Source organism: Pinus tabuliformis, chromosome 5_2, assembly GCF_031772625.1.
Source record: "Pinus tabuliformis cultivar Carrire ecotype Pingquan chromosome 5_2, CPIR1, whole genome shotgun sequence".
Classification (NCBI taxonomy): domain Eukaryota; kingdom Viridiplantae; phylum Streptophyta; class Pinopsida; order Pinales; family Pinaceae; genus Pinus; species Pinus tabuliformis.
Genome location: NC_142306.1, coordinates 298176682 through 298201814, shown reverse-complemented (window position 1 = coordinate 298201814; position 25133 = coordinate 298176682). Strand labels below are relative to the sequence as shown.

Genomic DNA, 25133 nt, shown 5'->3' with positions numbered 1-25133 from the left:
AACCTCATGAAGAACTCTATGCTACTCACGATCTAGAATTGGCCGCTGTGATGCTAGCTTTAAAGATCTGGAGACACTATTTGGTAGGACGAAAGTTTACACTTAAAAGCGACCATCAAAGTCTACAGTATTTGTTCACCCAAAGAGACTTAAATGCCAGGCAAAGGCGATGGAGTGAATTCCTAAGTGAGTATGACTTCGGAATATCATATATTAAGGGAAAGGAAAATGTGGTAGCCGATGCCTTAAGCAGGAGACCCCGGATATTTTCTCTCATACCCATTAAGGTGGACTTAAGACAGCGAGTGCTGGATCACCTTATAAAAGACAGCTGGTATTTAAAAGTGAGGGCAAGTCTTGAGGGGATTAAGGCAAAAGAATCTAAGTTCGAGGGTTATGAATTAGAAAGCGATGGGATCTTGCGATTCCATGGAAGGATGTACATTCCTGATGATAAAGATCTCCGAGATACCATCCTCAGGGAAGCTCACAAAGCCGTATATTGTGCTCATCCTGGGGTAGGGAAAATGTATGCGGATACCAAGAAACTCTTCTTTTGGGCAGGCATGAAGCGGGATATCACTCAATTTGTAGCAAAATGTATGGAATGTCAGCAAGTAAAGGCAGATCATTGTCACCCAGCGGGTCTCTTACAACCCCACGACATACCTATGTCCAAATGGGAGACCATCTCTATGGATTTTATCACTGGACTACCTCTTACTTCTCTAAGACACAATGCCATTCTGGTAGTGGTGGATAAATTAACAAAAAGCGCCCATTTTATTCCGGTAAGAGATACTTATGATGTTGCTGACGTGGCTCGAGTATTCATAAACGAAATTATCAGATATCATGGAGTACCTAAGAAGATTATATCCGATAGAGATTCGCGATTCACTTCCAGATTCTGGACGTGCATGCAGACAGCCTTAGGTACTCAGCTAAACTTAAGCACGGCTTACCATCCTGAAACTGATGGCCAGACTGAAAGGGTAAATCAAGTACTTGAAGACATGTTGCGGATGTATGTAATGGATCAGCAATCCCACTGGGAAAAGTATTTACCCTTGGTTGAATTCGCTTACAACAACAGTTATCACAGTTCAATTGGGATGCCTCCATTTGAAGCTTTATATGGCAGACCTTGCAGAACTCCGTTAAGTTGGGACAGGTTAGAAGATCGAGTGATAATAGGACCAGAATTAATCCATGAAATGGAAGCACAGGTCAGACAGATTAGACAGCGATTAAAGGAAGCACAGGATAGACAAAAGAGTTATGCTGATGCTCACCGATCTGATAGGAGGTATGAAGTAGGGGACCAGGTCTTCGTCCGCATCAAACCAAACAAAAGTACTATTCGATTCGGGAAAGGGACAAAGTTATCACCCCGATTTATAGGACCGTTTAAAATCGTGGAAAGAGTTGGACCTGTTGCCTATCGTCTTGCCCTGCCATCCCACCTGCATAGGATTCATAATGTATTTCATGTTTCTGTATTAAGACATTATGTAGCTGATCTATCTCATAACATCCAGTGGAAAGAATTGCAGGTTTCAGACGAGGGAGTCATAACGGTCGAACCGTTACGTATACTGGAGCGTAGAGTTCGGCAGCTGAGGAACCGCCTGGTGGACCAAGTTAAGGTCCAGTGGGACAAGTATAGTCCTGGGTCAGCGACTTGGGAGGATACAGAGGACATATGTCAGAGATACCCTAGTTTATGTCCATTTTGAATAACTTTACACTATGTTTAGTATATATATTTACTTCACCTCTGTCAGAGAACCAAAAACATTTGAATGATAAGTGATAAGTACGAAACTTTGCGGCATAATATATGTTTAAATTCATGCTGGTACGTGGATACCAAAATAATATATGTGTTTAATTCCTGCTGGTACATGGATACCAAAACAATATATGTGATTATGTTACTAAATAATAAATGTTGAAGTAAAGATTAAGACCGTCAAATGAATTTACTTCTGGTAGAATTGAACAATATAAATCTGTTTTATCTTTTACATGTCAAAACGAGCAACTGAAATAAAAGACAGAAAGGGAATACACCCTATAGAAAAGTCAGAATACATGCATAGAAAATGAACAAAATTCTGTTATATGTAGATCATACATAAGTTATTTCGAATATGCTGATGCACATCTTACAAATGCCGGGTAAGTATAAGATTGCAGGTAAACTTGCAGGTCAACTACGATTGCAGATAATTGATCCAATTTTCGAGATGACCACGTGATGACAGAACTCAGATCAGTTAAAGCTCAAAGTGGTTCTATGATAGGGTGGTAGCCTTGATTTTACTAGAGGGGTGGAGGTGTTACCCACCGTTTATCCTCTGAATCCTGGAGTCATGGGAGGACTGTGCGAGTCACGCTCCCCTAGACGTGTGATGATGACTGCCGGATGCCTACTGGTAATCAGGTCGGTATAGTCGACGCTGTTACCTTCGTGTTATGAATGGTTAGGTCAGTAAGATTGACGCCATGGCATACTCTAGTAGAGGTCGGATAGGATGGGAGCAGAAGAGATTAGGAAGGATAGGATGAGTTTGAATAGCTTGGGGACCTGGATAGAAAGGTCGTGTCCATTAAATCCTTGAACCTAAAAGCTCTAACTTCGGGACGAAGTTTTCAGAAGGGGGAATGTATGTAACAACCCATCTAAATTAACCCATTAATAAAAATGTTAAACCTTATAATATATGAAGATATTTATATATATACATTAACCTTTATGACATATAGTTGGACTTACAATTATTAAAAGGTATATATATATCATTCAATAATTATAACATATTTTGAAATGTTATAAGTATATATATAACACTAAATATTTATAATATATATATTTGGTAAAATGATCAATTAATATTTATAAAATATATTAAATAAAGGTTATAAGAACTATCAGTAAAGTCATATCATGTATTAAAGGAAGGTCACGTATATATATATAAGAAAGTTATGAACTTAGGCAAAATAACGTGACAGCATGGATATCAATCAACTATATATATATCACACATAATATCTAAAACTCATAAAGACTACCCATCTACTGAAAATTTATGGCAAGAAATATCGGAGAGAGGCGTAAATGCTGAGAGGCGGTGGCTGCAAGTGGGAGGGCGGCCACCGCCAGGAGAAGGGGATTTATAGCAGAAGCCTGACCCAGGTGAAGGGGGGAAGAAACCAGAGAAGGATAGACTCATCAGGGAAAAACCGGAAGAAGAGATTTTCAGTGGAATAGCTTTGATTGATCTGAGTTCTGGGCACGGAGGGACAGAGAGCCTCGGTGGAGAGCTTCTCTGGATTGAGCAACCAGTTGCTCTGTCTGGTCGGGTGGAATTGGCCGTCTCGAAATTGAATCAAATCAGCCAGCAGTTCAGAATTACCAGTTCTGCAGTGGAATCGGGAGTCTGCCAGCAGCTCAGGTAGGTACAGATTACAATTTATGCATTTCTGTTTTCAATTTCATGTAAGAGTTCATCTGTCTGCTGTAAATTGATAAATAGGGCACTACAGTAAATGTGCTCTTGTTTGATTTTATTAGTTAAACTGTAAAAGCAAGATTTCAATTAAACTCCAATCCTCTGGCCTCACCCTCGCCCAAAAATTTGGATCTCACAGTGAGGAGTCAATAGAGGTGGAGGGTCCCTAAATGCCTATACAACCAACTTAAGTTGGAAGTTAATTTTGAATGAGGCTTTGGAAGCTTGCAAAATGCAACTAATTTAATATGCCTACTATGTCATGCAAGTAAATTTGCAAAAGTTAAGTAAATGATAGAAATTTCCTTAAACACAAGATTTCATACATGTAGGATTTGTGAAAAATATTTGCTTTGTTTTATGATAGTTTTGTGATTTACCCAAAAGCAAATAAAACTTGAGAGATGTCTTGCATGTAAGTAACTTACAGTGCTTGTGATTAAGTGAACTCACGATTGATTAACTTTGCAAAAGAAATGGACTTGAATTTGCAATATGAAATTAAAATTATTTATAGAAAATTAAGTTAATGAACATGTGAAGAGAATATTGTTCAAAGTAAAGTGCTTGTAGCTCAAATCAACATATAAAATGGAGAATGAAAAACCTTAAGTTGAATTATAGAAAACTTATTTGAACAAAATAAAAATGTGATGAGTGAGGTTGTGTAAATTTTAAGCATGCAATTAAAATGGAAAACGAGAAGATGCAAAAGTTAATTCACCCACATGTTTCTCTCCCTAAATGGAGAGAAGGGATGCCATGGGTAAAACCCAACCTGCAACAAGAAAAATATATATTTGATTAGCTTTTTACAATGAGTATAAGACCACTTAATGGGCTGCCCAAAATATGGAAGAGACAATTACAAAATAGGAGTCTATAGGAACCAAGATCTCTTTCCAACAAGTGGCAACCACAATGGCCAAGAAACAACTCTTGAAATCTGAAAATTACAAGTGCAAAAAGGCCCACAGCCAATCTAATTTGCTGCTATCCAAGATTTCCCACGGTCTCCCTAAAGTTGATCCTCAAGTGCTCTTGGAGTCCTACAATAAATAGTTAGAGTTTCAAACTTTAGCTTCCTCAATTCTGTCAACACAAAAGGTGAGCATAGTCTCTAAATAGATCTGAATTCGCTGCAAAACCCACACTCAAACTTAGTGTAAAACAAAGAGGAAAGTTAGCAAATATAATCTACAAATCTTCTACAAAATTTAGACTAAGGAATTAGAGTGGAACTCCAATTCTTGACTAATTTTCAACATGCTTTTCAGTAGTGAGGCGGAGGATGTGGATGAGCCAGAGATAGATGGAGGTGATTGTGGAGAAGAAGTGGGAGAGTGTCATGGATTTCATCGACGACCTTCCAGTTGCACAGGCGTGTTGTTGACCACTGGAGTGGAACTTGATGACTATCTGAAGACTCCATGCCCAAGGATGTACTAAAGGACACTTGTACCATCAGATATCATCAGATTACCAGAGCTTTTAAACTCTACTTCTTTTTCTCATCATTTTCTATTGTACCCAGATTCCACACCCTGCGGGGAATTGTAATAAGTGATACTAATATGATGAGTTTTGAGCTTGTAATAGGCCTAGGTAGCTTGGGACCTTTCCAACAAGTGAGTATTACTCTGGGAGGTTTTTTTTCACTTGGTTAATTATCATCTCCCTACCAGGACTTAATAATTAATTGAGTTTTTTCCTCCAAATATACCCCAAAGCCGGAGTACGACTTGATGGTGAGGCCTTGGGTGAGTCCTAGTGTCTAGAGTCGATGTGTATTACCATACTAAATCACACAAAGAATTTCATGGAATTTGGTTTGGTCTAAGTAGTCATTTTTTTATTTTTTAGATTTTGTAATAAAAATTGTATATGTAATGTAATAAATGATGTCTAGAGAAGTTGTATGGGATATGCGTAATAAAATTTGCACCTCTCACCCCCAACTTTCTACTATGACGCACTTTGAGGGGTCAAATTTGCTTCCTCTGCATCTTTGTTGTTGGTGGTCCTTTCTCCCAACACTGCATCCACACTGCAACTCCTTTCATCATGTTGCATCGTGCTAGCCATTGTTGCACTGCAACTCAATTACTGAGAAGTAACTGATCTCCCAACTCTGACCTCTCTATTGGGCTAGAGACACCCGCTAATGTTGAAGCTCACTCTCTAACCTCTGCACTACTGCAACAACTCCCTACATCTCGCACCGTTGCACACCTCTTTGTGCCTCTCCTGCACTATAGCTCTCTCTGTTGCTCCATTCGCATCCATCTCTACCCACATCATCTAGTCCTACTACTCCTCTTCGGGGCTCCTGTAGCAAGGTCTAATCCAAGATGTTAGGTACCTCGAGGATCCTGCCCCTCATTGCCTGTAGTCCGCCTGAATACAGCTCGATGTCTCCCCATTTCCGCTCAAGTGGTTCGTGTGCACTCATGGCACATTCATCGTTTGTCTCCACTTCCTTCTCTGCCCTTGCTAGTGTTGCCTTAGTCTCGGAAGAATCTCCCTTACTCTTCTTCCTTGGACATTGGGTTGCATAATGACTAAGCTCCCCATAGTAGAAGCACTTGATCTTGGAGAGATCCTTCTTCTTCCGTTTTTCTTGCTTTCCCTCAGATGCTAGGGAAACATCTTCCTCCTCCTTTTTGACTCTGATCCCCTTATTGTTGCTTCTTGCCTTTGTTTGCTATCTGATCTCTTCTTGGTGAAGAGCCGCCCACATCTCCTCCCAAGGTGGAAGGGTCCCTCTGCCCAATATACTCTGGACAAATACCTCTCAGTCTTCTGAGATTGCATTCAGGGTGTCCTCACCATTAATTCCTGATCCGACATGGCCCCTATGGCAGTCAACTGATCTCGGATCTCATTCAGTCCTCCGAGGAAGTTGTCGATCAGTTCTCCCTTCTTCATCTGGTATGACCTCATTTGATTTTCTAGTAACATTCTTCTCTGCACAAAAGTATGTTCGTACAATTTCTTTAGGGCCTCCCACATCTCATTTGTCGTTTCCTTCTCGGTAATGTGTGGTACTACATGGTCCTTGACCTCTTCAAGGTTGATGCTCTTGGCCCACGCCATTGCCTCCTGTACTTGTCGTTATCAGCTGGGTCAACTGGGATCGCTATCGTCCTCAAGGCGAAGTGCTTGACACGATTTCTGTCATGGACAGATAAGATTTTGGCCTTCCACACTGCGAAGTTTGAAGCTCCATCCAGTCTGTCCTAGTCTCTTACCCCATGTAGTGCCATGCTGCTCTTCTACTTCCCTCTTGGAAGTTCTCGATGTGATTCCCTCTGAGTCTCGATTTCCCTCTTGGAAATCCTTCTGCTGATGTCGAGATGCCCCTACTCTAATCCTTTGTGCAACTGCACCACTAATCTGGATGTTTCGGCTAGAAACCCTCGGTAGCAACTCCCTCCTCCTTGCCCTGTTAGGTACTGTTTTGACTCTAGTACCCCACCAGCTCCACTCGGCAACTTTCCCACAGCCTCCTAAACCCCAACAACCTGAAGGTGAGATCTCCTAGGCTCTGCGCAATCCAGGCACCAGCAACTCGGCCTCCTCAGCCAAATGTGCAACCTTCCTAGCTTCTGCGTGGCTCTGCGCGAGTCTCCCTTTGCCTCCCTTAGCCTCTGTGCTGCCTCTTCTTGGCTCACCCTTGATGATGCAGGCACTGCGTCACCCTTCCCTTGTTGCTGCTCTGCTAGAAACAACTTTTGTCCCTCGAGACAACGGTTTTCTGCTACTATTGCTCTGCTCAGCTGATGTCCTCAGTTCTCCTGTGATCTACAACCACGCTTTGATACCATGTTGAATTTTCTAAGTCTACCTGTTAGAAGCCCTGCATACACTTTTACTGATTTATTCCTACCTACTTGTTCCGTTATTTAACAAGTTATTTACAATGTAAATGCTGAAAATAAACACTAGTGCATGCTCAACATATTACAGATCATCAATTGAAGGAAACAAAAACAAGCATACAAAATGACACCATTATTTTTGGACCAATGTGCCCGGAAAAACAAAATGCGAGAAAACTGGTGTGACAGATATGAGGGTTTTATTATTATGCAGTTTCTGAATACAACTAGGGTGCCAGAAATGGCTCACCCTTCAAAGCATTTCCTTGACAAAAGTACTTCTCCTTGGAGACAGATATTCTGGTTGATCACCCACCGGATGATTGATCCCACAACAAATATGACAACTCCTTAGCTAGACAGCGAAAGCTGCTCCAAGCTCCTCCATTGCTCTGCATCACTCTACTAGGGAGTGTGCCACCCTTTCAGCTCCAGTCTACCCCGTGAAAATCTCCAGCGCTGCCTCTTGGTCCTACATCAGCTATGCTAGACTTTGTGCAACTATTGTTGCCTATGCGTCAGCCACTTGGCTCTCTGCGTTAGCCTTCTGGCCCTCTGCGTCACCTACGCTGACCTCCTCAACCTCTACGTCAGTCTCAACTGCCTCTATGTCATCCTTCCTAGGCTTTGCATTGTCTCTCTAGCACTATCTCTGCGTCTTTGCTATGTATTCTCGTCCTTCTGCCGAATTGCCCCTCGCTGCAACAGACCACTGGTTTGATTCTCTCAGCAAACCCCACTCCAGAAAATCGAACTGACTGATCAATTTTGGTGTGCTCTCCAAGTGACACTCAAGCCTCCTCTTATACTTTTCTCATTGACATATCAAAGACTGAGATTAAGTCCCTAATCGACGGCTAAGATTAGATCTGGCTTGATCCATGTCTTTTGGACCATTCTAACACAGTTTTATATTAATCCTCATTAATATTTTAATTTCCCTAAGTTTAGACTTAGGGACTCCATTAAAAATATTAATTATTTTAATATCTCCTAAACTGTTTAGAATCTGCCCAAACCCTTCCTGAGTATTGGAGATATCATGTGCCCCAACCTCTCCACCAAATTTCGTGGTTAGAGCACATCTGATGCTACCACAAATCAACACTTCCCGCCTGGAAGTTCTCTGTTTGACTCCTGCTGAGTCTCTTTACTCATCGTCTGGAAGTTCTTTGTTTGACTCTTGCTGAGTCTCTCTACTTCATGTCTGGAAGTTCTCGGTTCGACTCCTTCGAGTCTCTCTACTTCCCATTTGGAATTTCTCGGTTCGACTCTTGCTGAGTCTCTCTACTTCCCGTCTTGAAGTTCTCGGTTCGACTCCTGCTGAGTCTCTCTACTTCCCATCTAGAAGTTCTCGGTTCGACTCCTCCGAGTCTCTCTACTTCCCATCTGGAAGTTCTCTTCTGGAATCCCTCTGAGTCCCGATTTCCCTCCTGGAAATCCTTCTGCCAACTATCAAGTTGCTCCTCTCCGATCGTCTGTGCAACTGCAACACTGATCTGGATTCCTTGGCTAGAAATCCGCCTTGGCAGCAACTCCCTCTACCTTGGTCTTGCCCTATTAGGTACTGTTCTAACCATAATACCCCACCAGCTTCGCTTCCGCAAACTGTCGATAGCTTCCTTTGCCCCAACAACTGAAGGATTGAGCCTCTTGGCTCTGTGCAATCCCTGTATCGACAAAACAGCACCCTCAGCCAACTTCGTCAGCCCTCCTAGCCTCTGTGTGAGCCTCTCTTTGCCCTCCTCAGCCTCTGCGCTGGCCTTTCTCTAGCCCAGACTGATGACGCAGGCCCTCTGTGTCAACCCTTCCTCTCTCACTTCTGCAAGGATCAACTATTGTCACTCGGGACAGCTGATTCCGCTGTAAAGGCTCTACTCAGCTGATGCCTTCAACTTTCCTGTGATCTGCAACAACGCTCTGATACCATGTCGGAATTTCTAATTCTAACCTGTTAGAAATTCTTCTTGCACTATTTTATTTATTTCACCTACTTGTTTAATTACTAAAGCTATTTAACCATATAAATACTGAAAATAAACACTTGTACAGTCTCAACATCTACAGATCATCAGTTGAAAGAAAACAAACACACAAGTGACACCGTTATTTTTGGACAAATGTCCCCCGAAAAACCCAATGCGGGAAAACCGATGTAACTATTCTGAGGGTATATTATTATGTAGTATTTCCTTGAGTACAACTGGGTGCCTAACTGGCTCACCCGATAGAGAAAAATACACGGTAACAATACCTCTATATTCGGAAACAGGTATTCAGAAAACTTGTCCCATGAAACCCTCTCCGGCACCACTGAAGCTCAGTGTTGGCCCTTCTGGCCTCTGCATCAGTCTCTTGCTGACCTGCGTCAGCCCCAAGACCCTCTGCATCAGCCCTCTGAGGCACTGCACAGTCTCTGGGACCCTCTGCGTCACTCCAGTAATATTTGCATGGATGACATAGTCCCTTTGGCCTATGTGTTGTCTCTAGTGGGCTTTGCGTGGCTTGAACTGATTGCTACTCTCGCTCTTCCAACTTCTGCGCTGGTTTCTCAGTAGTATGTCTGCCTCTTTGTCCAATACTCACTGCCCCTCGCTGCTGATCATTGATTTACTTTTGCTTAGCAACCCCGCTCTAGCAAAATGAATGACTGATCACTTTGGTGTCTTCTCCAACTGACCCTCAAGCCTCCTCTTATACTTTTCTTGTTGGTCCTTCAACGACCGAGATTAAATCTTCGATCAACGGCTAAGATTAGATTTGGCTTGATCCATGACTTTTGGACTCTTCTAACCTAATTTTATATTAATACCCATTAATATTTTATTTTTCCTAAGTTTAGACTTAGGAACTCCATTAAAAATATTAATTATTTTAATACCTCCCAAACTGGGTACAATTTGTCCAAACCATTTTTGAGTCTTGGAGATCTCATGTGCTTTAGCCTCTCCACCAATTTTCATGGCTAGAGCACATTCGGTGCTACCCCAAATCAACACTTCCTCTTAGCGAGGACTGTGCTCTAGTAATGCTCCACACTGAGCATTACCTTGACTATCCGGCACCGGTCCCTGTGCTGATGTTAGGCTTCCCCACCCAACATCCTCTGCATTGCTGCATCTTGTAGTGCTGGTCATGGCGCTGCCACTGCCACTGCTGCATCCGTACGACAGCTCGCTCTACATCTGTGCCGCTGTTGGTCCATACTCCCAACACTGCATCTGCACTGCATCCCCTTCTCATCATGTTGCATCATGCTATTGCACTGCAACTTAGTTACTAGGAAGTAAGTAACTGATCCACCCAACTTTTGACATCCTTGTCAGGCTAGAAACACTCTCGATGCTGAAGCTTTCTCTGCCGCTAACAAGTGTTCCCTCTACTGACCTTTGCGCTGCTGCAACAACTCCCTGCATCTTGCACTGTTGTACACCTCTCTATGCCATCCTAGACCGTTGCAACACTCCCGTGCCTCTCACACTGTTGCAGCCTGCTAGCCTCGCGCTGTCCGGGGACTCCTGCACTGTAGCACTCTCTGCCGCTCCATCCGCATCCGTCTCTACACACATCCGCCAGTCCTGCTACTCTCTCCTCGAGGTTCTCGTAGCAAGGTATAATCCAAGAGGTTGGGTACCTCAAGGATCCTGCCCCTCATCGCCTGTAGTCCTCATGACTACAACTCGATGTCTCCCCACTTCTTCTCAAGTGGCACATGAGCACTCATGTCACACAGAACAGACAGAATCCTGGCTTTCCAGGCCACAAAGTTGGACACTCCGTCCAGCCTATCCTGATCCCTCAGCCCATTCTCGGCCATCTCTCTGCTCTTCTCTGTAGACTCCTCTGAGTCTCTCTACTTCCCGCTTGGAAGTTCTCTATTCAACTTCTGTTGAGTCTCTCTACTCCTCGTTTGGAAGTTCTTTATTCAACTCCTGCTGAGTCTCTCTACTCCCTGTCTCGAAATTCTCAGTTCGACTCCTTCGAATCTCTCTACTTCCAGTCTGGAATTTCTCGGTTTTGCTCCCGCTGAGTCTCTCTACTTCCTGTCTGGAAGTTCTCGGTTCGACTCCTGCTGAGTCTCTCTACTTCTCGTCTGGAAGTTCTCGGTTCGACTCCTCCGAGTCTCTCTACTGCCCGTTTGGATGTTCTCTTCTGGACTCCCTCTGAGTCCTGATTTCCCTCCTGGAAATCCTTCTGCCAACTGTCAAGTTGCTCCTCTTCTATCGTCTTGCAACTGCAACACTGATCCAGATTCCTTGGCTAGAAATCCACCTTGGCAGCAACTCACTCTACCTTAGTCTTGCCCTGTTAGGTACTGTTCTAACCACAGTACCCCACCAACTTCGCTCCCGCAAACTGCCCATAGCTTCCTTTGCCCTAGCAACTGAATGATTGAGCCTATTGGCTTTGCGCAATCCTTGCAGCAGGGAAACAACTCCCTCAGCCAACTGCGTCAACCCTCCTGGCCTTTGCGTGAGCCTCTTGGTGCCCTCCTCAGCCTCTGTGCTGGCCTATCTCTAGCCTAGATTGATGACACAGTCCCTCTATGTCAACCCTTCCTCTCTTGCTTCTGCAAGGATCAGCTACTGTCACTCGGGACAGTTGATTCTGCTATAAATGCTCTGCTCAGCTGATTCCTTTAGCTTTCCTATGATTTGCAATCACGCTCTGATACCATGTTGGAATTTCTAATTCTAACCTGTTAGAAATTCTTCCTGCACTATCTAGTTTATTTCACCTACTTGTTTAATTACTAAACAAGCTATTTAACCATATAAATACTGAAAATAAACACAAGTATAGTCTCAACATCTACAGATCATCAGCTGAAAGAAAACAAACACACAAGTGACACTGTTATTTTTGGACAAACGTCCTCGGAAAAACCCAATGCGGGAAAACCGGTGCGTCTATTCTGAGGGTATATTATTATGAAGTATTTCCTTGAGTACAACTAGGTGCCTAATTGGCTCACTCGACAGAGAAAAATACACGGCAACAATACCTCTATATTCGGAAACAGGTATTCAGAAAACCTGTCCCACAAAACCCTCTTCGGCACCACTAAAGCTCAGCGTTGGCCCTTTTGGCCTTTCCGTCAGTCTCCTGCTAACATGCGTCAGCTCCAAGACCCTCTGCATTAGCCGTTAGAGGCACTGCACAATCTTTGGGACCCTCTGCGTCACTCCAGTAGTCTCTACATGGATGATGCAGTCCCTTTGGCCTCTGCGCTCTCTGCTGGGCTTTGCGTGGCCTGAACTGACTGCTGCTCTCGCTCTTCCTGCTTCTACGCTGGTCTCTCAGTACTATGTCTACCTCTTTGTCCAGTACTCACTGCCCCTCGCTGCTGATCACTGATTCACTTTTGCTTAGCAACCCCGCTCTAGCAAAATGAATGACTGATCACTCTGGTGTCTTCTCCAACTGATCCTAAAGCCTCCTCTTATACTTTTTCTATTGGTCCTTCAACGATCGAAATTAAATCTCTAATCAACGGCTAAGATTAGATTTGGCTTGATCCATGACTTTTGGACCCTTCTAACCTAGTTTTATATTAATACCCATTAATATTTTATTTTCTTAAGTTTAGACTTAGGAACTCCATAAAAATATTAATTATTTTAATATCTCCCAAACCAGGTACAATCTGTCCAAACCATTTCTGGGTCTTGGAGATCTCATGTGCTTTAGCCTCTCCACCAATTTTCATGGCTAGAGCACATTAGATGCTACCCCAAATCAACACTTGAAGGCACTAGTTGTTCATATGCTTTATATTGATGGTTGTTGATGGTTATCACTAATATCACTTTTGCTAATAAATCTTAAGAAGTAATCTATTTAACTCTAACAACTCTCCTAGACAACTCACATCTTTAACTTAGTTTTCCTTTAGGGACCACCCCCATAACTAACCTAGGAGATAACTTAAATGTGAGAGAGTTGGGAATAGGTAGCAACCCCTTCTCTAGGTTCCTTGCCACCAACCATACCTTGTAGGGTTAAAGGCTTTTCTCACAAACTGTAGGTAGGTGTAGGAGGCAAGCTCAACAGGGGTGATTGTATCTCCCTGGTGGTGGACAAGTTGACCAAGTTTGCTCATTTCTTTGCTATCTCATCTAGGTCCTTAGCTTCACATGGAGTTGAGATTTTCTTCAGAGAGGTATTCAGGCTGCATGGTCTTCCCATGACCATCATCAGTGATTGGGATAGCCGGTTTATGGGGGCGTTTTGGCAGGAGTTGTTTAGATTGGTGGGCATTGACCTCACTCCTAGCACTAGCTACCAACCCCAAACAAATTGGTAGACGGAGATCGTGAATAACTGGTTGGAGGGGTATTTGCAGAACTACGTAACAGGGCAACAACGTGGATTGGTGAAGTGGCTACACCTTGGAGAGTACTGCTACAACGCCACTCACCATATTTCCATTGGTATGTCACCTTTCTGCGCCCTTTATGGTTATGATGCATTATCTTTTGCTAACATGGTTTTTGGAGACAGCCGAGCGCCTAGGGAAAAAGATTTGATATAGGAGATCCAGGAGATCCTGGGGGTTCTCAAAGACAAATTGCAGATAGTACAAAACAACGTAAGAGGTATGCAGATAGGCACCAGGTTGAGAGACATTTTGAGGTTGGGGACTTAGTTTTCTTGGGTCGCCATCCGTAAAGGCAGTCTACACTGAAGCAGAATGGCGCTGAGAAGCTCAAACCACATTTTTATGGGCTGTACAAAGTGATCAAGAGGGTTGGAGAGGTAGCTTATGAGCTAGAGCTCCCACTAGGGAGAAAAGTACACGTGTTCCATGTGTCTTGCTTGAAAAAGGCCTTGGGACAGTACGTGACTACTACCACAGAATTGCCACCCTTGGATGATGAGGAACACTTGGTTTTGGTACCGGAGGCTACTTTGGAGGTGAGATAGAGGAAGCTTAGGAATGGGACCATTAGGGAGTTTCTTGTCAGGTGGAAGGACCTACCAAAGGAGGATGCCACATGGGAGGGAGAACAAGTTCTACAATATCCAGAATTGCAGTTGCTGCAGGACAAACAACTTTTTCACGGGGAGGACTGTCATGTCCCCCATAAATAATTTTGCTATGTAAAATCCTCATTTTTGCAATTTTGGCATTGAGAAATATGTTGGCATATAAAACTTGGGAAACTCATATCTTTCAGATTAATACCATGGCTCAGATTTTTGGCTCTATTTTCTGTGTACTAGTTGTGGCTGGTTATCAGAATTTTTTTTTTGCTGTAGCTATTGCATGTATTTGATATTCACTATTATTTCCTACTTAGAAACATTACACTTTGGTAAAAGAATTAGATTATTAAACTGTTAGTGTGTTCATATGTGTATGGAAGAAATAACATAGAAGTTACTAAAGGAAGAAGCTGTTTGTTGTGTCTGTTATTTGATTTCTTAGAACATAATCCATCAATAGATTATTTATGTTGTTGTGGGCCTTTGCACCTAATGCTAGCAGAATGAATTGATTTGAAATTATATTAATGTCCAGTGATGATGATGTCTAAATGGGCAGTGCACTTTGTCTTTATCCTTATAGCATAAGCAAGCTGCAATATAATTGCTGACTTTGCAGCATTTTGAAAAATACAATTTATCTCAGTTCTAAACCCTAGATCCATGACACTAGTCTGCTACTCTAGGGAAAAGGAGACATGTTTGGTGATCTCAGAAATTGCCTTAACCAACTTTTAAAATTTTATTGCATGTTAATTCGCTACTACGAAAGTGAGAATCATTGGATGTGAATAAATGTCATGTTACTGTACTTGGATGGAAGAAGAATTTCAGCTTCTTAGTTGTAAGTCAGGTATTTTGAACCTTTAGCTGGGTTATGTGTAGAGGTGATTAATTATTCTCTGTTGATGATGTTCCTATATCATGGAAGCCTGATGTCGCTTTGTTGTTTGTATGTTCGGGATTAGTTTATAGCTGGAATTGCTCACTATCTTTCAGATGTAATTGATATGCAGAAGTATTTTCTTAACACATCAAGGGAACTCACTCGTTTGGGTTCGATTACAATGGCACCTATTATTCACAATTTCTCCGAAACACTTTCTGGAATTACAACAATCCGAGCTTTTTGCCACCAAGAAAGGTTCAAATCTACTAATGCTAGGCTGGTCAACACAAATATATCTATCGAATTTCATAATATTGCTGCCAATGAATGGTTTGGCTTCCGTATTGAGAGTATCGGTACCATGATACTTTGCTCATCTGCATTACTGTTGGTTTTCCTCCCAAAAAGCATCATACAACCTGGTTTGCTCAAACTCAACTTTGCATGTGAATCTACCTTTCACTATGTATTCTTTATGACTTTTGTGTAGGCACTAGGCTATTCTTGTTACAAAGTAGTAACTAATTCAGCATAGATATGAGCTTCAAGTTTTCTATTACCGTAAACCTTTTATTTGGTATATTGCTTACTTACATTCTTTTGGCAGAATTTGTGGGGCTTTCCCTCTCATATAGTCTTGCACTCAATGGTTGCCTTTTATCCCTAGTGTACTGCATCTGTTATATTGAACAAAGCATGGTAGCAGTAGAAAGAATATTGCAGTATTGTAGGATTCCAAGTGAAGCTCCACTCGTACTGCAAAATAAGCACCCTGAAATTGAAAAGGGTTGGCCAATCCAAGGAAGCATTTCTGTGGAACATTTGCAGGTCAGTTTTCCTTTTACTGCTGAATAAGTCTAACTTTTGACATTTTAGTTTCACTCATCTGTGGAGAAATGTGTTCTTAGGGGATTTGTTTTTTGTTGATAGGATTGATTTCATCAATTGTAAGCATTCATGATCCATATTTGTATTCACTATTACTGTTCTATGATTATATTTTTTGAGTGAAAATTGAAACCCGTAACTTATAAGTAGCAGTATGGGTTGAATGCAAAGAGTACAGTTGCATTCCATAATGCTTAGCTTGTAAATACCTAATCTATGAAAATTTTCTCCTGTTTCCTGTGAGCTTACATGAAAATCTATTATTAAAGCTCAAATGCTATAGATGTGTCAAGCTACGATTAAACTTGTGTTAAACAGAGAAAGAACAGCCGTAGTAGCTGACAGCTAATTTCCTTTCAAACTAGCAAAGTCTCCTGAGGAAGAAAGACAATTTCTATTCAAACTAGCAAAGTGTCATGAGGAAGAAAGACAGTTTCTATTAAAACTGGCAAAGTATCTTGAGGGAAAAAGACAATTTGTATATTTAAGAATGATTCAAATACATTTCTTACTGCTTCTATCTTTCTTGTACTTGAATGAGTGTCACTGATTGTTACATGATTAGATTTTGATACCCTGAACCTGTATATGTCAAGGACAACTATTAGTACAAGTGCTGGTGATACGGGAGGACCACTGCACCCATAAGATGGAAATCACAATATAGAGTGATGGCATTTAGTTATTTCCTATCCTAGGAATCACGAAGGGGGGATACTCTAGATGTGCATTATTAGGGTTAACTTAATAGCATGGTTTCCAATTTACTAGGGATTTCAGCATACGAGTATTGAGATGGCCCAAAGTCTTTTGAACACAGTAATATTTACCAACAAACGATCAACCATATATTCTACTCTCATTTGACGTTGAAGTAGGTTTAATGTCCTATCATACGTGGGGGAACCTTGCTTCCCTTGGATATGTATTAACGAGGGGGCGTAACCTCATTAGAGGGACATTTTGGGTATTAGTTGGTAAAGGTTTGATCAAATGCATGTGATAGTTGGTGAGATAAGAAGGTGACTCAAATTTTGACATTTGTGAAGGATGGATATTGGAATCACATGATAGTAGGAAACTTGTATTGAGATTGTTTGAATGAATGTACTTGATATTGGTGGCCTTTATTTATGGGTCAGCCTATTAAATTATTGACTAAAATATTGATGAACTTACAGTATGGTTAACGACATAAATGTTGATGGGATTTTCTTTATGGGATGTACTACTAGATCCCACTAGCTGATTGGAAGGCCACTGGAAGACAACAAAAGACAGGAGTCTTACTTTTAAACACACACAAGATCTAAGCTAGTGTTTGGAGGAATAGAAGGAGAAAATCCTAAGGAATGCTCCTGTTGAGAAGTATTCCAAGCCATATTTGAGTTGGTGGAGCAAGAGGAGCACAATTAGTTCCAAGCACACTGCACACAATACAAGCAAAAGATTTCTCTAACCTATAGTAATAAAACCATAGATATCACTAAAAAAACTAAGAAGAAAACCTTCTAGACCTACTTGATAGATTCAATGAGAGAAAAAAAATACTTTCAATAAGGAACATTAAATCAATACAAGTAAATGGGGTGAGGAGATATTCTATAATATGTAGAAAACATTACATTCATACATCTGTGACTTTGAGTGGTGAGGTGTCACCAAGTCTTCTCTCCTTGGGTTCATTCCTCTTTGAGTTTGTCTCATGTCCATTGGTCCTCAATGTCTTCAACAACATCCTCACGAACCTCCATATGTAAATTGGGCAAGTGGATACAAATGTGTAAATTGGTCTTTCCTTTGCACTAGAAGAGCAAAATCTATCCATGATCAAACTTTGATCCAAGATTAATATGTTGATCAAATCCATCCAAATGTAAATCGAAGACTATCAATCCCCTGTGGAGGAGGCCTTTTTATCAATTTCTTGGTCCTGCTAGGGTTTTCATTTGAAGAATGAGTCCACATTCTAGAATATCCCAAGATATTTTTCTTTGGGCACACCAACAATGATCAAAGTGGACTAAATCAAATTTGGAGCATTCCTTGATCAAGTCTGACCAATTTGAGGGGTCATGTGTTGGTATAAGCCTCTTTTTAGTACCCTACACATAGCTTTAGAGGGAAAAGGTTTTCCAATCAACAAAGACAAGGAAAAATGATGATATTTCCAATGTTTTGGGCTATGTTACTAGATCTGTTGACCCTATAAAGCCCCAAAAACATTCAGATTGGTAAGAATACCTCAACAGATGAAAGGAGGGAGATAAAAATTCTCATCAGTGAGTATCAAGATGTATTTTCTTAGACATATAATGATCTCAAAGCATACAAAAGAGATATAATTCAACATACAATCCAATTGAAAGAAGATTCAAAGCAATTTAAATCAATGTTGTGAATATCACAATCGAGATTAAATTGGCAAGGGTCAGAAATTAGAAAAAATCATAAAAATTGGGAAAAATTTGGTAAATACAAAAAAAATCAAATTTTTTCAACATTTTTCCAATTTTTCTAATATCTAAAGCATCCACAACATAAAATAAATGCATTGACACATAAATATGAAAAGAGAACTACTATATAAGATGTGTAATATCATGTGTAGTTCTACATCACACATAACAACGAATCATGTCCTAAATACTAAGTCTGAGTCCTGATTTAGCCTCAGAATATAAACAAAAATTATAATAATGTATCTCATATCATGAGTCATAATGTCATACACAATGAAATGAGCCAAATAACTAATACTACTAATTTCCTTTGCCTCTCTTGTGAGAAAATGTAACAACTTTCCCTCTAGATGAAGAAGGCATTGGGCCTAGCACTAGTAGTGGACTCTGCTGTGCTCTAGAAGCTGAAGAACTAGGAGCTATAGGAGGTAGACCATGTCCTCTACTGGTGACCATGGTAGATGGTGTCACCTCCTCCTCCTCTACAATTTCTACCCCCTCCGCTACCTCCTCCTCTAACCAATCAGGGGCTAACTCCACGAAAGGCCTCTTAGCCTCAACCCTCCATGCAGCATTGGTGTCGTTCCCATCCAATGAGATGGCCTCCACATAAGGTGTCTTCTCAGGTTGCCTCACCCACATTTGAAGATTGTAGTAGACGTAGACCATGTCATTAAGTCGTTGGGACTCCAACCTGTACAAGGGCCATAAATTAATGAATTATAAATAATAAATTAATAATTATAAAAATATATTATTTAATGAATTCAAAAAATTAATTGTAATTTTTTAACCTGTTGCGCTTTTTGGTGTGTATTTTTTCAAATACACTCTAGTTGCGCTCGCATCCGGAGGAGCTACATGTTTGGCTGAGCACTTGAATGGAAAGCCTTTGGAGATTGGGTACTCTGCCACAATAAATTCTCCACCATGCATCTACAACAAATAAGATTAACATAAGAAAATAATTGAAGTTTGAAAGTTGAAGCAAAGTATAAAGAGATAATGAAATTTGAAGCAAACTAAAGCTTACCTAGCATTTTAGTCTTCCTATCCACAATAACCATGTCAAAGCTAAATATGCTAGCTGCGATCTTGTATCTCCATTTCTTTGAAGATTTTTGCACGTTCTGCTAGAGATGACACCATCTTTTGAACACAAGTGAAGAATCCATCCATGACCTCAACATCAAATAAGAAGCCATAGGAGTAAGAAAATGCAGGGTTTAGGTAGATCCTTGCAACATGAATGGGACGATGCAGTGTATTGTTCCATCTATCATCAATCACTTCCCATATGAGTTGTTGTCTCTGAAACCCCTCATCCCCCTTATCATCATAGTAGTTGCGAATGGATTCTTTGGCCCTATCCATGGCCTCATACAAGTAGCCCATTGTGGGCTTGTCTCCATCAACTAATCGAATAACCTTTACCAAAGGTTCAGTAATGCTACACACCTCCAACACTCCTGCCTAAAAGCTTTCCTAGTATGAAACTAGCCTACATATGGCCTCTTCCTCTTCTTCGCGACTATATGGCAAAGCACGCCACTCCTCTGAAAGAAACATTCTCTTCACACCCCACATAGAATTTAGGAGGGATTGAAGAGATATGAAGCTAGTGGCAAACTGTGTAATGGGAGGGCACACCAACTTCTTGTTGTTGGTGAATGTTCTCATCAAATTAAACACAGATGCATGACTATATATAAATTTTGTAATGCTTTTTGATGATTCAACAATATCCTTGACAAAAGGAATTTTTCCTATGTCCTCCAACATTAAATCAATGCAGTGTGCAACACAAGGTGTCCAAAATAAGTTAGGATACCTCTCCATAAGCATCCTACCAACAACAACATAATTTGCAGTATTGTCCGTATTGACTTGGACAACATGTTTTGGACCCACCTCCTGAATGAACACGTCCAACAAATCACATGATAATTGTGCATGTTTAATTTGTGCAGATGCATCAATAGATTTCATAAACATTGTCCCTTTGGGACAGTTAACCAAGAAGTTAATAAGGGTTCTACCCTTTTAATCGATCCAACCATCTGACATCACAATGCATCTTGTGTGTGCCCATGAGCCCCTAAACTCCTCCAATATCTTAGTGCATTCAATCTTTTCATTTTGAAGAATGCGCCCTCTAAAGTCATCATATCAAAGGGCTTTGTACCCCTGGCCAACAATAGAAATAACATCAATCGAAGGCTGGAAAATGATTGTTCTTGGCCGTGTTAAAAGGAATATCACTCCAAAGAAGACACCTGCCCAACAACTTGTCAGCTTCTTCCTTCTCCCTTTTCTTAAGAGCTAACGTGATAGATGGTTGTGCTCCAGGTCTGCTTCTAGGAACAAAAAATAATGAGGCAACTATGGAGTTGAGTGATGCTGATGCTGAAGAAGAACCAATACCACTCTCACAGTCATCTCCCAATCTTACCACTTTGCCCCCTGCCATTTGATTCTTCAGAGCTGCCTTGGTCACTTTGGTTGTCTTTATTTCTTCCAATGATTTGATTGCTCTATGAATGATATCTGGATTTGTGTTTGTGTAGGGCCCTACCTCATGTCCACGAATTTGTGCAAGGTGGAACTTCGATTTGTATACACCCCTGTCATATGATGCCCACATAACTTGCAAGTCAAATTTGATCTGTCAAACCCTCCATTAGGTTCATCAAATTCCCACAGGGGGTCCAATTTCTTTGGCATGTTTGTAACTTTTTTGAATCTTCAGTTTTAATGTAAAATTGAAGTTTGAAGTTTGATCCTAGGGCACAAGAAGAATTGAAAGTTAAACAAATGAAATTTAAATCTACATACAACATTTTGAATTTTTGACCGAAAAAAAAAACCCCTAAACTCAATGCAACAATAATGACAAAAAATAAACATTCAAACCAAAAAAAAAAATCATGGAAGAAAACTAGGGCACAAGAATAAATTAAACAAATAAAATTAACAATCAAGATTTTGCATTTTTTACCAAAAAAAACCTCTCCACTAAATGCAACAAAAATGACAGAAAAACTCATTCAAATCCAAGCAAAAATCATGGAAAATATATGGATGATAGAAACCCAAGGAAAAACAAGAAAAAAAAAATAGGGCCAAATTTGATGCCCATATCTGAAAACCACGCCTTGCTGAAGAAACTTGGTCCAAACTTGAAATTGTTTTGCTTGGGATGCTAAATTCCTTCACTTTTCTCTTCTCTTACCCTTGTAGATGAATTCTCCTCCTCCTTAGCTCTCACCTTTGCCCTTTGGCTGTAAAATGAGAGAAACAAAAAACCAAATTATACCTTTAAAATCGCTTTGCCATGCGACACGATGATTTTTTAAAAAAAAATGTCAATTTTATCGCCAATGCGAAAAAATCGTGATTTTTTATCGCGATGTCCGCAACATTGATTTAAAATTTAAATAGAAGCAAAGGAAAATCAACCCCAAGTTGTCCCCTCATTCAAAATGAACTTCATTAATGCTAATTGCTCAAATCATAGCACCTGAAGGCACTTATCTTGGGTGGTGAATCTAGTACAGTAAGAAAGAGGTATGTGGAAATCAGTTTATATGTTGATTTCATAAATCTAAATCAGATATCCCTTAAACATAACTATCCTCTACAAAATATGGAGCATCTATTGCAAAGAGTTATAGGATTGGTCATGTTGCCAATGTTTGATGGTTTTCTGAGTATAATCAGGTGTTGGTAAAAAAATAAGATCAAGAAATGACAACTTTTAGTACACCATGGGGAAGGTATAAATATCTTAGAATGCCACTTGATTTGTTATATGATGGTTCTACTTTCTAGGGGACTGTTGCCTCAAAATCTAGTAAGCTTTGTAGAGGGTTACCCTACAAGGCAAGCACTAGACTAAGTGACAACAATGAGGTGTGGTTCATTGTCATGACAACCACTACCCCCTACTCTTTATGGATTTTCACCAATGGGAGACTTCCCGTTAGATAGGTCACCTATGAGAGATATGCTAGGTTTAAGGTTCAAGGTGACAAATGACTTATAGAGGATGGCTCTTCTTAAGGACAAGGCTAATTAAGCAAGGAAAAGGCAACTAGCATCCTCTAATCAGGCCAAACTAGGTGTAATGTTCCCAATTTTTATGAGTGCAAAAAAGTCACTGAGTTTTGCCAATTTTTGGTAATATTGAATAAAAAGAGAAATTATATTATTTTGTGGGAAAAAAGTGGAAATTACTATATTAATGGAGGATGGCGGCAAAATAATATTCTCTTAAAGAAGGGAGGTAAATTAATGTTTTAATGGAGAATGGTGGCAAAATAATATTTGATTGAAGATTGGAGGAATATTATTATTTTGTTGGAGATTGGTGGTGTTATCGCACAAAGTGTCTAGGCACCGGGACAACGCTCAGAGTAAGGGTTGCCACTCTAATCCTTACTCACTCCATTTAGACTCTCTCCTAGACAAGTCAAGGGGGGTAGTCCTTAAGGTAAATGGATGAGGATAGTCTATGAAACCACAGTCTCTAGGAGATTTTAATGATGGACAACTTGATGAATCTAAAGTGAGTCTCGGTCAATTGAGATAGATAAATTAAAATAAGACACGATCACAAGATAAAAATGACTATGGACTAGTGCCTTTAATTTGAATTAACTAGAGACTAAATAATAACAAATCATCCAGAGAAAACTTATAGATGTAGCAAAGCGATGATCATGAATAATTAATTGTAAAATGCCCAAAATTCTATCATGCAAGAGATTCCAGATTTAAAATGATTTTCATTAATGACCAAGATCTAGAATTAATTAATTTTCTCTTATTGTCAATATAATTTAAAACATTTATTGCACCTTGACCATAGAAGAATCATGAAAATTTAAGACTTAGCACTTAATACCAGAAACACCAAGGAATTTTAAATTAACACTTTAATTATTCCTTAGGCAATTTGAAGAAGTAAAATAAATCAAAGGGTTAATAAATTAAAATTTTAATGGGCCATAGGCCACATTAAATTTTTTAATGTGAATGCACAAATCCCTTTAATTTATTTCATTTTTTAATTTTTAGATTTAAAAAAAAAATCGGATTTTTGAATTTTTAGGATTTTTTGAATCTTTTAGAATTTTTTTATCTTTTTAATAAAAACAAAAATAAAAGAAAAAATTAAAATCATATGATAAAATAAAAAGACTTGAAAAAATAAAATAAAATAAAATAAAGTCAAAATATTAAAAATCAAAATCAAAACAGAAAATCAAATTTAAACAAAATGAATCTAACTAACCCAAAGAATTAAAAAAGGAAAGTATTAGAATATAAACTAAACCTAACACCTAAGGCATACACAACTAAAAAAAAAAAAGAAAAATTAACTAAACTAATGTATATACATACTGTTGTCGCATAGAGTGTCTATGCACCGCGACAACACTCAGAGTAAGGGCTGTCACTCTTGATCCTTACTCACTCCGTTTAGAATCCCTCCTAGGCAAGTCAAGGCGGATATTCCCTAAGGTAAATGGACGAGGAAGCCTGTGGATCATGGGCTCTAGGAGATTTTAATGATGGATAACTTGATGAATCTAAATGATTAAATTAGATGAATAGATGGAACTCTAAGGTAACAAAGACACGACCACAAGATAGAAATGATTATAGCCCAGTGCCTTCCATATTTGAATTAACAAGTTATTCAGAATGATGAAAAGTGACAATCATAAATAATCCATATGCAACAAATCCTAGATTTAAAATTATTTTCGCTAATTGCCCAAATCTAAATTTAATAAATTTTCTTCAACAGCTAAATATGATTAAAAATGTTTATCGCACCTTGACCATAGGAAAATCATAAAAATTTCATTTAATGACCAAATGACACTAAGGAACTTTAGGTTAAATTTCTTTTAATTATTCCTTAGGAACTTAATTTAATCAAAGGTTTAAAAAAACCAAAATTTTTAATGGGCCATAGGCCACATTAATAATTCTAAAGTTTAAGCAAAAAAAACCCCTTAATTTTGTTTATTCTCAGTCACAAAAACTTTTCTTAGAAATTTTTAATGTTTTAAAATTTTTCTAATTTTATATTTTTTAAAAATGTTTTTGGATTTTTAATTTTTTTAATTTTTAGATCATAATAAAATCAGAACCATAAATCAAAAAACAAGAAAATCAAAATCAAACCAAAAAAAAAATAAAAAATCGAAATCAAATAAAAAAAGTCAAAATAGCAAATCGAAAATAAAAAAAATAATAAAATAAAATAAAATCGAATTTAAAAAAAAAAAAAAAATCTTAATACATTCCAAAAACTAACTGACCTTTTAATGTATATACAAACCATGTAAAAAGAAAATCAACTAATAAAAAAAAACCTAACCTAACGTGCATTCATATAAGTGAAAAAAGAAAGAAAAGAAAATCGAATTATATTTGTTGACTGCAGGTCCACGGGAGGAGAAGAGAAGCTCGACGGCAGCTTGGGACA

At 39.5% G+C, this 25133-nt stretch overlaps 1 protein-coding gene across 5 annotated transcripts in view; it reads left to right on the top strand.

Moving 5' to 3' along the window:
* Nucleotides 1-25133, top strand: part of LOC149158730 (putative ABC transporter C family member 15) — a 289427-nt gene that overhangs the window by 145141 nt on the left and 119153 nt on the right. For all 5 annotated transcript variants that reach the window (XM_089436298.1, XM_089436294.1, XM_089436297.1 and 2 more), the window contains 2 exons: nt 15409-15703; nt 15889-16109. In XM_089436298.1, the coding sequence (XP_089292424.1) occupies nt 15409-15703; nt 15889-16109 (516 nt within the window). The remainder of the gene's footprint in view (nt 1-15408; nt 15704-15888; nt 16110-25133) is intronic.